Genomic DNA, 12,150 nt, shown 5'->3' with positions numbered 1-12,150 from the left:
TGTGACTTAGAAGAACGCCACAGACAAGAGAGAGCAGAATCAGGAGCTGAGGAGAACGTCAGAGAAAACAGAGTAGTGTCAGTGGTGACCAAAGTCGTGTATCCACAAGCCACAGCCGGGACCAATATTTTATGGGAATTTCGTCACCATCAATTTCGTAATCAAATACCTACCTGAGAATAAGAATGAAATTTATTACTGAAGAAATTAAAGAGTTGTTTATGGTATCAGAAAAGGGGCTGGTAAAGTGTACTAAGACTTGTGTTTAAATGCTTAGTCCATAGGCAGTGGCACTATCAGGAGGAAATATCACTGTGGGGGCAGGCTTTGAAGTCTCATATATTCAAGCTATGCCCAGTATAGCACAAAGTTGTCCTGCAGCCTACACATCAAGATGTAGAACTCTCAGCTGGCTCTCCAGAACCATGTCCTCCTGCACACTGCCGTGCTTCCTGCCATGATGACAACTGACTAAGCCTCTGTACTGTAAGCCAGCCCCAATTAAACGTTTTCCTTTGGAAGAGTTGCCGTGGTCATGGTGTCTCTTTACAACATTAGACCCCTAACCAAGATACCAGACAAAATGGTCAAAGATAACCTGATGAACCTGATTTTAATAAAATTAATAAGGACCATGAACTTCATTAGGTCACCAGGAGAGTGGCTGTCAAGGCAGGGATGGAGCACTGGCTCCCTGCACACTCCCCACCAACCATCTCTTTTCTGTGTCACATCTAATGGTGCCGTTCATGAAACACACCCCACAAACAGCAGTACCAAGTATCATTAGAGAATTTTGTATTAAGATCAATGTACAGAGCAACTGTTTGACTTTTTTTTTCTTCCCAAGACAGGGTTTCTCTGTAGCTTTGGAGCATGTTCTGGAACTAGCTCTTGTAGACCAGGCTGGCCTCAAACTCACAGAGATCTACCTGCCTCTGCCTCCCGAGTGCTGGGATTAAAGGCATGCACCACCACCATCCCGCTCTTTTTGACTTTTTATAAATGCCAGTTAAAACATAATTTGGGGCTAGAGAGATGGCTTAGCGATTAAGAGCACCCAGCGTCCAATTCCTAGCATACACACGATAGCTCACAACTGTCTGTATTTCTAGTTCCATGGGGTTCTGACACCCTCACAAAGACATATATGCAGGCAAAAAATACCAATGCACATGAAATGAAAGTAAATATATTAAAATACATGTGAGTATGAGCATGTACACACACACTCACAATCACCACCATACTTAGAAAAAAATCGAAGGAAAAAGCAACATTAACACATGACACACTAAGCACTTGTTATCTACCTTCGTAAGTTCTGAACCATAGATCTCTCAGACCCACGATACAGAGCGCACCTGCCACACAGCAAATGTGTTCAGTGTTTCCTTGTGAAGATTGATCAGAGTCAAATAGGAAGTCAAGGAGTCCATACGGGGCTTTCTTTACTACAATGGTGGGGCTCCCAGACCAGAAGGCAGGAAACAGTGCTCACCACACTTTCTCCCAAAGAACTCCCGTCAGCTCCAAGAAGTCCTTCCAGGGCTGTTCCTATAGAAACCCATCCTGGCTGAAGAACCCTCTGCAGGGTGCCAGGGGAGGAGAGCCAGCATTGCTGCAGACAGAAAGGTTCTCTTGCCTGAGTCTCTAAGCAAGTCGTTTCTTGTGATTTTAGAAATTCACCATGCAGATGACATGAAATTGAGCTATCATTTAGATTACGAGAAAAAGCTGGTGAGTGCAGATGCGAACTCCCACTCAGAAAGACACCTGCTCAGAAAAAATAGACAGAGGCTCTTATGTGCAATTGGACTTGACCTCGGGCAAGTCGGGCCTTGGGTAGATCCTTCTGAGGGAAAAGGGATGTCAGGAAGGCAGTGATGGAAAATGGAAATCTGATTAGGTTCCCAAAGACACCAGAAAAATCACGTGCTACAGTGTCGTCTGGGAGTGTAGGGCTGCAGGTCAGAGAATTAAGATCACCTTAACGACTGGGAAGAGAGCATAGTGTTTGGAGAATACTTGACTCTAGTCTCTCAGATTGGCCTGGAGACAATCAGCACACTGGCTGGTTAGCAACTGTGAGCTCTGAGCCCACAACGAGACCAGAATGCAATAAAGACTTTAGCAAGCTCTGTGGGTGAGTTCAGGTGCTGTCTGCCCCGTCCTGATGCACAGACAGAAGGCATTCTGTGGCAGGCTGCCCTTTCCTGGTACTCCTGGCCAAGTACGGGGAAGCTAGGAGAGGGACTCATTCTACTGCTCATCAGTGCCGGCCGCATAGCTCAGCCAGGTGGTACTTTGTGGGGTTCAAGTAATGGAGAAAAGTAGAAAAAGCTAGACATGCTAAGAAGTACTTTGTTTATCTGGGTAACATCAAAAACCCAAGTCAGACTGAATGATTAAGAGAGCCTGTGTGATTATATTTCTATAATTGTAATCATGAAGACCTGGGCACCAGTATTGATTTTATGGACTCGCAACTTCTTATTGATTTTTCTTTTAAAAACCTCATTTCAGCTTTAATTTTCAGAAGAATATTTCTTAGGTTACAGGTAAGCTTTTGGGATATGGTAGTAAAACAGGAAAACAAAATACATTCTGGGGCAAATACACCGTAAATTTTGATTCTGCCTTTCACGATCTTAGTAATTTTTTCTTATAGGGACACCACACTGAAGACTGTTGAGTAAAAGGGGTTGTCCATCATTTCTTGCTCCCCCTACCCTCAAATCTCATGTGTCCTCCCTAACTATAAGATGTCCTTGGTCTACAGGGGCCGTGGGGTGTCCTTACATGATTCAGAATGCACAAATGCCTTGGCAAAGCTGGAGGAATCGAGACCACGGCAGGCTCAGGAAGAGCTCGGAACTTCCTCTGTCCTACCTTCCCAAATATTCTTCCAGCCTGTCCTGGAGGGGAGACCATTCTGACCTCAAATCTAAGGATAGAGAAGTTCCAAGAGGAACGAACAGGCCCTGCTAAGTCTGTCCAGTTTATTATTCCTGGCTCACATCCTTCCTCCTACCGTATTTTCCCATGACTTTCCACCCTTCATCATTGTTCAGGTTACATGCATCTCCCGGCCTTCATTTTCTCAGGAAGGATGGCTCCTTGTGTCTCGGTCATTTTATATGAATTTGCATACCTTCCTCCTGTTAATTTGTCTTTGCCTATTTAATTTTTGGATCTGGCCTGGGACAGGGCAGAGGAAAATTTCTTCCTCCTTTCCACTTCCAAATGAAAAAGCTGTCACTCAGGAGCAAAGGCAACAGCGGTGTCATGGAAAGGGCAAGAACTACACTCTGCCTTCAATCATCCCGAACCAGCAATCAGGCTCTACGCTGCTCACGTTTCCTCAGGCCCACACTATCAAACTCCACTGCCACAGACAGAGCAGCTGACAGAGAGCACAGAGACAAGTTGACCACAATGACCAGAGGTCAGGCGAGCAAAGAAAGTGCACTAGTTACTGGCCTGGCGCTCTGAGGAACCAAGTGCTTCTAGAACCCCAAGTTGACCCAACTACTCTCAGAAATTCCCAAAGATTGGAACACAAGTCCTTAGCTTGTCAGCCTGGACCAGTTTTGAACAGAGGACTCTCACTGTGGTGTCAGTGTGAAATGTCAATGAACGAATCATGAACGCCTCTCTCCAGTCACCTGATATAACTGCAATTTTCCCAGATCCATGCTCTTCTAGAGCGATTCTTTCTGCTTCTTCCATCAACAGCGTGCCGAACCCCTAGAAAGAGCATCAAGGAGTTCATGGATTAATAAGGAAAGGAAATCCATTAAGAGAGGTCCACAAACATGGTAGTTGGTAAAATGTCTGAAAGTCGGTGATAAAAATCTGCTGATGATTAAGGAAAAGGAAACCACTGGACCCTGCCCAGAGCCACACTCAGAGGAGAGGTCAGCACTGCGACAAGAGCCAGCTATGGCATTTTGGGTGATGGGGTTGGTTGGTCTTTCTCTTTAGGGAAGGTCTGGGCAACTGCAGTTGACACGAGTCTGGACTATGAGAATAGGTCTTACCTGTCCAACTCACCTTCCGCTTTTTAAAGGGGTCTATCCTAAGTCTATTTCTGTTTTTAATATATTTTCCTGAAACTTCTAATTTTAGGTTGTTGGGGGTTAGAACAGGGTTTCATACATACTACATAACTTACACCCGTGAAGCACATTCCTGCCATTACCTCATTTGATTCTACAGGCTGTATCTGTTGTCACCTGGTGCCCACAGGACCACATGGGAGCAACACTGAGACAGGATGCCCTGAACTGAACTGAATCCTATTCTTTCCCATCCTATCTTTCCCTTCCCTCCTTACTCCACTGCTTTTGTTGTTTCCTATTTCAGACAATTTCTTAACTATAGACCAAGGAGAAGCAGGACGCAGATTACCTGATGCTGAAATTTTGTGGGATCCCGGCTGCTCACAGGAACTACACTTCCATACACGTGTAGCTCTCGGACTATGGAGACGCCTCCGCCCAATTCGAATCGGAAAGTTTCCTCTGAGCACTTCCGCAGCCTCAGGAGGCCAATCAGAATGTCCTGTTCAGGATCTTCATAGGACAGGAAGGTTTCCCAGCCACCATTTGCAACATAATCTCTCCGCACCAACTCAATCTGTTGGATAAAAAGCCATGAAAATCCTCATTCAGAATTAGAGAACCAAGCTCATTTTTATAATTGTATGGATGTGTTTAGGCTAATGTTCAGCTAGGAACAAAGAATGAATCATCACTAATTACGGCTTTTATTTGCCTTTTCTCAAGCACAGGATTAAATAAGAGCCTTGTTCGTGGACTACTATAAATGGAGAACAATTTTACAAATATTTGAACTTAATTAACCTTGAGATTCTTACAGATACCCCCAGCTCAGTGACTTCTATAGAAGTTTATGATGTCCTATGAATTGTGTCTAAGATATAACTACAGATTAATCATACGTTTGGCTTTTAGAGCCCCCATCCCCGTTTTGCTTTCAAATTGTCAGATACTCAATGGTTTCCCTATTTAGCCCTTACTTCTTCCACTAAAACCTACTTTTTATGTGTGTTTGAGGTGTGTGTAAGGGGGTGATCTTTGTCTCTTATTTCTCAATGGGACTTAAGAAAGTATAACACAGCACAGGGCTTGTGAAATATGCCTAGTGAGGGAACGAGTATGTTAAAGTCCAATCGCCAGAGTGCAGGATGGATGATAGCTGCCGGGGGATTTCAGTAGTAGAGACCTATATAAATTCTGACTCCAGCCCAATGTACAGAGAATTCTATGAACACTATGGAGCAAGAGGTGTTCATTCAGAATTCTACTTATTGGAATAGGGATTTAACAGACCTATAACACCCTATAAATGGGTAGAACGTACTCAAAACAAAACAGACAAACCTCAGCTTAATGTCTGGTATATAATTAGATTAAGAACTTGTCAAAATGCAGTGTTAGGTGTACTTTTTCCCTCAAGAGACCCTTTAATGTCAACACGGTTCATTCTAAGAACAGAAACACTGATGCAGAGATCATCTATTCCAGCCTTGCTCACATGGGGCTACAAAGACTTGCACCCCGTAGAACACGCTGCACCAAGTTAGACTTGATGGACATATGAAAGTGAGGCTCCCCCGAATGCCTCTGGGCACCATGCGAAGGTCTGCGGAACTCACTGAGTCATCATCAAAGGACAAGATCTGGAGGGTCACACAGAAGAGATCAGCAAGGCGCTCCACAGGAAGGCAGCCCCTGGTCCTAGGAAGCTACTCACACTTGAATGCATTCAGGTCAAATGACTGGACTCTGAGTCGTCACTGTGCCCTTCAGAGTGACTGCAGACAGACTAACAGCAGGGTAGAGCAGCCCCACCACAGAACATGTCCCACACTGTAGTGCTGATGAAAATCAGGGTGCAGCCTTGAATTTCCTAACCTTCCATAACTCAGTGACTCTCATGTCTGTCTTTCCTGACTTGTTCTACCGAGTTATTCACTCATTTCTGGGTTCCCTCTGTGAGCAGGTGGGGTCCCAGCTTGGGACGGATTTAAAGGAAACTGACCTGGTATGGCCGCACTTTGTGATGAATTTCTTGGATTCCAACCTCCCTGGTTCTCACATCTCGGCACTGCAAAAAACACCAGAGTAGTGACTCATTCAGTGTTCATTTAACATAAATCCTGGGCTCAAGTCTGAACATAACTTACACTGAAACAAAGGATGAAACCTTAGAAAAGCCATCTCTATTGAATTTGAGAATGGGAATTTATGAAGTTGTACAGTTTTCCTTTTAAAATGAATTCAGAATTCAAAGAGAACACATATAATCTTGGGGGAATAAAGAACATTAAATCAGACAGTTAGAAAATAGTTTTGTCCAAGAGATGTAACTGTTTGAAAAACACAACCCCAAAATATGATTGAAAATATAGTCCTAAAATATGATCACAGAAGAGCAAAAACAAATTCTTAAATTTGTAAAACCTTCCTTCGGTATGACATTAATATTTTCAATACCATATCATTTTAGATATGCAAAAAGATGCATATTAAAGGTATGTTTCCCTTTCAAAGAAAGGCGTTGTGGGAGAAAGAACAGGAATTGTGAAGGAAGGGAAGATGTAGAAAGAAGCTAGAGTCAAGTATATGACACAAGTTGAACCTGAACTACAGATGGCTCTTGGACATCCCCTGAGTGTGCACAGCTTCCAGGAGACGATGCCAATGCAATGCCTAGTCTGCATGGCCAAGACCTGTAACAATCCTCCCTCCTACTTAGTCCCGTGTGCATCCTATACAGCCTGACACATCATTACCCAATGGTATGTCCTATGGCATATTCTTCCCCTACAGAATAAACCACAAATATATTTTCAGTATCCTAATACTTTCTACTAGTGTGAGAGGATTGTGCTAGAAAATCTGACAATATCATTCAAGCAATTGTATTAACAATGCTTCTATAAGTGCTCAGTATTCAGTTTTGCAAAAACAAAGGTATTTCGATGCTCTGGGAAACTTGCCCGGAAGGACACTCTGCTGATGTGGCCACCAGATCTGCAGCTTATCTACTAAGAGCAGATTCTATCTTCCAGCCCAGCTCTATACAGGAGACTGTGTGTAACTGAGTTACCTGCCAGTCAACCGGTACCTGCTGCTTATATTTCTTGTTTTTTTCCTGGGGCATGGTTCTGTTTGTTTGTTTTCTATAAGGCAGAGACAAGGATTTTCTGGTAAGAACATTACCCATGGGAATTGGTTTTTAGAGTCACTCCCGGATCACTTAGCAGATCCTATCAAGGGTTAGGTAGAGCAAGGCTAAAGAAGACCAGCAGATAGGGAGACTGCCCTCCATGTGGTGCTGCTAATATGCTTACACGCACTCGCTTATTTCTAAAACTGAAAACTTCACATTTAATTAATTAATTACACTCAACTAATTAATTATTATACTATTTTGTGTTGAATAAACCAATAATAGTAAAAAAAATTCTCTTCTGGACAATGTTCTAAATTTTTTTCCTCCATGATAGTTTGAGTAAGCATAAAATAAGTCATGGGCAAGCCCACAAATGTGTGCTGTGCTGGCCTTGGAACCATCTCTCTGAAACCATGGTCTATGCTTGAACACAAACAGTCAACAGATCCCTTCCCCCTCCCCCAACCAATGGCACTGCATTCTGATGGCACAGCCTAACCCCTGGTGCCCTGGCCAGGCACCACTCCTGGCTTATCTCTTCAGAAGCCCTAAGAAGTTCCTAGGACGCTTCATTTCAAACTCACTACTACCCCTAGAGACTGTCAAATTAACACCTTCCTTAATTCTTTTAGAGTCAAGAGAGAGAAGCTGCTTAGTAAATATTAAGCCAACAGGTCACAGAAGTCAGAAGTGGACAGAGACACAGCGGCAGCCTTGGTCACCACTCACTTCAGCTTCTATACGCTACACAGAACACCTGTAACAGATAAGCTTTCTGACCCAACTGGTACCAGCAATGCATGAGAGTGACAGCCTTGGAGATACATATGATGAGATTTTTCTTTACAGTATCCCTGGCAGTCACATTTACTCATACCTGTATTCCAAGGTCTTTCATTCTTGCAAATGCCAGCTCTCGCAGGTTGCCATGCTCCACTCCTGAGCTGACGAGGGGCATCGGAATGTCTCTGTAGGAGAAAAACGAAACAACAAACCATCAATTGTGGAAAATATAAACCACTCTCTACAGCAGTATGGCAGGGAAATTTGAAAATGAAAAATAATGAAAATCCGCAAAGCCATGGAGCAGAAAACAGAGGCCAACCATCCTGAGGAGGAGAGGGAGCAAGGCTGAGAGCATCCCTATACCCCAGCTTTCCCATCTTCAAAGCTGATTCCACCCACCTCTGAGAGGGTTGGTGAAACACATCTAATGGAAATCACATTAGAGAACAGAGCATAGTATCTGCCCAAATGCCTGGGAGCCATTAGGAAGGATCTGGGGTTCACAGACACCTGTACTAAACAAAACAAGAATGAAAAGCAACAACCCTCAACCTACTGGAGAGAAATAACACGTCTGATTCATGTACCATTTTGCAAACACTTTCCCTCCCACACAGAACCTGAAACTCACCAAGGTCAAAAGCCTGGTTTTGCTCTAACCACTCATAGACCTTCCCCAATTCTAAACCAGAAGGGACTCTGCTTTAGGGGAATAAGATCTTGCCTAAGGCTGAGGAAATGAGATTTAGCTTCTGCATTAGTATAGCAGAGTGCCAGACATGAAGGAGATGCCAATCAGAAGCTGGAGTTAGGTGTTTTGTTGTACCAGCTCCAGAAAGCTGAGCAATGAGCACGAAGGAGCATTTCACAGATCTGTCAGGCTCTGAAATCCAGAGGGTTCCATGAAGGTACTATAGAGAGAAACATACCAGGAGGCCCAAAGGGACGTAAAAAACTGGTTTTGTTTTTTGACTAACTCGTTCACATATATCGTTTAAGTATAGTTTTTTGTAAAATGATTTTTAACTTCAGCATTTTAGTCTCTTAAATTCCGTATATACTTCAAAGTTGGTAATCAGAAAAAAGAATCACGCAAAAGTTTTGAAAGTAAATATTACTTAGCAAGGAATACATACTTTTGCTTAAAATCTTTCTGCTTATATTACATAAACCAAATATAAAATCTTCTAAGTGCTCCTCTCTAACACTGAAATATTTTATAGCAACTTGTAAGTGTTGTAGGATATATAACAGTCATTATATGAACACACTAAATATTTTAAAACTTAAAATATACTTCCAAACCCTTGTTATACATATTCTAAAATTAACCTGAGAGGATCAGTAGAGATCATGCTGGCAATACCTGACAAACACATCTCGTGTCTTGTTATTTATGGGAGTTATGTCCTACGCGGTTGCTATGAACAATGAACTAGACAAAGCTAGAGTAACTGTCCCAAGGAAATGCAGAGCATAACCTTGCTGTGTGTGTGTCTGTGCTAAAATAACTACAGTACATATACCAGGAGGCTGCTCTATAATTCGTAGGACCTAGCACAAAGTGAGAACATGTAGCCTCTTATTATAAAATTATTAACAATTTCAAGATGGTGACAGTGGTAGCAAGCCAGGTGTTGGGCCTGTGAGACTGCACAGGCTGCATGTTCTTGTAGATGTCTATTACCACAGTAAACTTACAGGAATGCTACCAGTTCATAAAAGTCCGAAGTTGACGTCTGTCACTATAAAAATGAAGCACGGCTTTAATGGTCTTTGGTAGCGACACGCCTGGAGCACAGCAGATGGAAGCTCTCGGTTATTAAGGAACAGAAATGTGGCGACTACAATTCTCAGAGATAGGATCCTTCACTGGAATGTGGAACACATTTCTGCACTGGCCAAGCATCTTCTGCATGCATAGCAGTGCATGATGGATCCTAACTCCACACTCAGACTGGGTTACAACCTGGGCCAGGCTGCTATAAATGGTTGACCTTGTTGCTGCATCGAGGTAGGAGTTTTAGTTCTTTTACGTTTCTCTAAGTAATTTAATCTAGTCTCTTTCCTGGCATGAAGAGACATCACACGTGCGAATACTGGCTCAACGGGTAATATTTCAAGCTTAGAGGTGCTAATATTTACAATTTGCTCATCAAAAACCTTCCCAAGCCATGTTTATGGCTGTTCCTGTCTGAAATTTCTCATGCATCAGAAGCAAGCTTTGGTTGCAAATTGGTATTCCTAGCCTGATGCCTCATAGTGATTTAATATCATATCGAGGCAGACAGCTGTCAAATAGCCTAGGGGCAGCAGCGATCTAATGCAGAGCCCATCATGTGCCTGGACAGAATTTTACACTTAATCACTGACTACACTCCTCGGGGCTAGAATACAGAACCTTCCAGCAGGATGTGCTTTATAAAAACACCAGGAAGATGCTCCTGACCCAACTGTCAGAAAGCTAAAAAGTATGAGACAGTTAGGAGCAGGCAAGGGGGCAGGTATAGGAAATAATAACCAATGAAGACATCAAGTAATCCATTAGGAAGACTGACTAGCAGAAGGATACCCTGAAATACGGTGCTTTCACTGCATTTTCTCCTCTCTAGAGACCTGCCTAAAACACAGTCTCTAACTCTTTCACCGTGTCCACCCGAAAGGTTCACCTTTGCTAGGCAGCTGTGGCAGGCAGATGTTATGAGGTGGAAAGACATGGAAACAACTGAACTGCTAAAGGGCCAGGACAGAAAAGACAGCTGTGACTTCCCTTGGCTTTGATTTCAAACAAAAACAAAGGAGGTATAGAATGCCTCAGGAGGAGGCTTTCGTGGTCACCAGGCTTCTTTCTAGAAGCCTGACCACCAGCCTCCATATTACAGTGAGGTGCTTTTAGATGTGCCTGGACCAGCAGCAGGTTTCTGACCTGCAGAACTAGCCTAATATTTTAAGACTGAAGCTAGAAGAAATGAGCTGAACGGAACACCACTTGTCACAGTCACTTGACACTGCTCAACACCTAGCCTTCCTTCTGTACCTTTAATACACTTGATTGTGTGTATGTTTGTGTTGCTGTGTGTTGCTGTGTGCACACGAGTACAGCTGCCCATGGTGGCCAGAACAGGGTGTCAGATTCCCTGGAGCTGGAGGTACAGGCAGCTGTGAAATGTGTGAGTGTTGGTATGAGAACTCTGGTTAGCTGCAATAGCAGTTCTTGTGCTTAATGGCTGAGCCATCTCTCCAGTCCCTTCTCTGCACCTTTGTAATAAGGTTTATGTTGCTCATTTACATTTTCATTTAAAGTTTTTATCATCCAGATCTTGATACAAATTTCTTTCTTGAGGTTCAGACATAACAAATTCTACCTCAGACTGAGTATAAATTTTAACACTCCTTGAAATGAAGCTTCAGGGTTTTAAACACACTCAATGCTATTTCACACCAAGAATGTTGCTGTCAGATGTTCTGGTACTCAAGTGCCCCATTCTGGCAGGAACTGTCAGTTCCCTAGCTTCCTATTTGTCCAGGTAAGAGGATTCAACGTGAGTGAACATTTATGAATTCCTTTTGGGGGGATTTTCTCTATAAAAAGCACTTTTTTCTCCCTCTGGACCCCATGACTTGTAAATTGGACACAAGCAAGTCATGTAAGAACATAAACAATAATCAGATACAAGGTAAGAGCTAATCCCCATTAATGGGAAATGCAAATCATACCCTCAATGTAAAAAGTTATAGGCATGCAATATTATAGAAGACGAGATAAAACAGAAATGATTTATAAGAATTAGCATAATCTTTAGAAACACTTATTAATTGTATCCATATACACAGCAAACCCCATCCCATTTATAGTTCTTTTTTCAAAAGACTTAGAAAGTATTAAAATAATGATGAAAAATACATAGATCCGATACCATATGTAATTCTTTCCATAGATTATTCTACTATAAAAAATAAAATTTGATACATACCGATTTTAGCTATAATGGAGACTAGGATAACAATTAAAGGGGCCAGGCATGGTGGACATACCTTTACTCACAGCCCCGGGGAAGCACATAGAGAGGTTCTGTCTCAAAAGGAGGGAGGGGCTAGGGATGAAGAAAGACCTGAGTAATGGTTACTATCAAGTGACAATTTGATGAGCTCTAAAAC

General features: G+C 42.7%; 1 protein-coding gene across 2 annotated transcripts in view; it reads right to left on the bottom strand.

Moving 5' to 3' along the window:
• The window catches only part of Elp3 (elongator acetyltransferase complex subunit 3), a 64,123-nt gene that overhangs the window by 13,139 nt on the left and 38,834 nt on the right, over positions 1-12,150 (bottom strand). For both annotated transcript variants that reach the window (XM_050152190.1, XM_050152189.1), the window contains exons 11-14: positions 8,084-8,174; positions 6,070-6,135; positions 4,414-4,641; positions 3,669-3,750 (exon numbers count right to left, since the gene is read on the bottom strand). In XM_050152190.1, the coding sequence (XP_050008147.1) occupies positions 3,669-3,750; positions 4,414-4,641; positions 6,070-6,135; positions 8,084-8,174 (467 nt within the window). The remainder of the gene's footprint in view (positions 1-3,668; positions 3,751-4,413; positions 4,642-6,069; positions 6,136-8,083; positions 8,175-12,150) is intronic.

This window comes from Alexandromys fortis, unplaced genomic scaffold (genome assembly GCF_014885135.2).
Source record: "Alexandromys fortis isolate MF-2015 unplaced genomic scaffold, M_Fortis_MF-2015_v1.1 scaffold_75, whole genome shotgun sequence".
NCBI lineage: Eukaryota > Metazoa > Chordata > Mammalia > Rodentia > Cricetidae > Alexandromys > Alexandromys fortis.
This window is presented reverse-complemented; position numbering and strand designations above follow the sequence as displayed.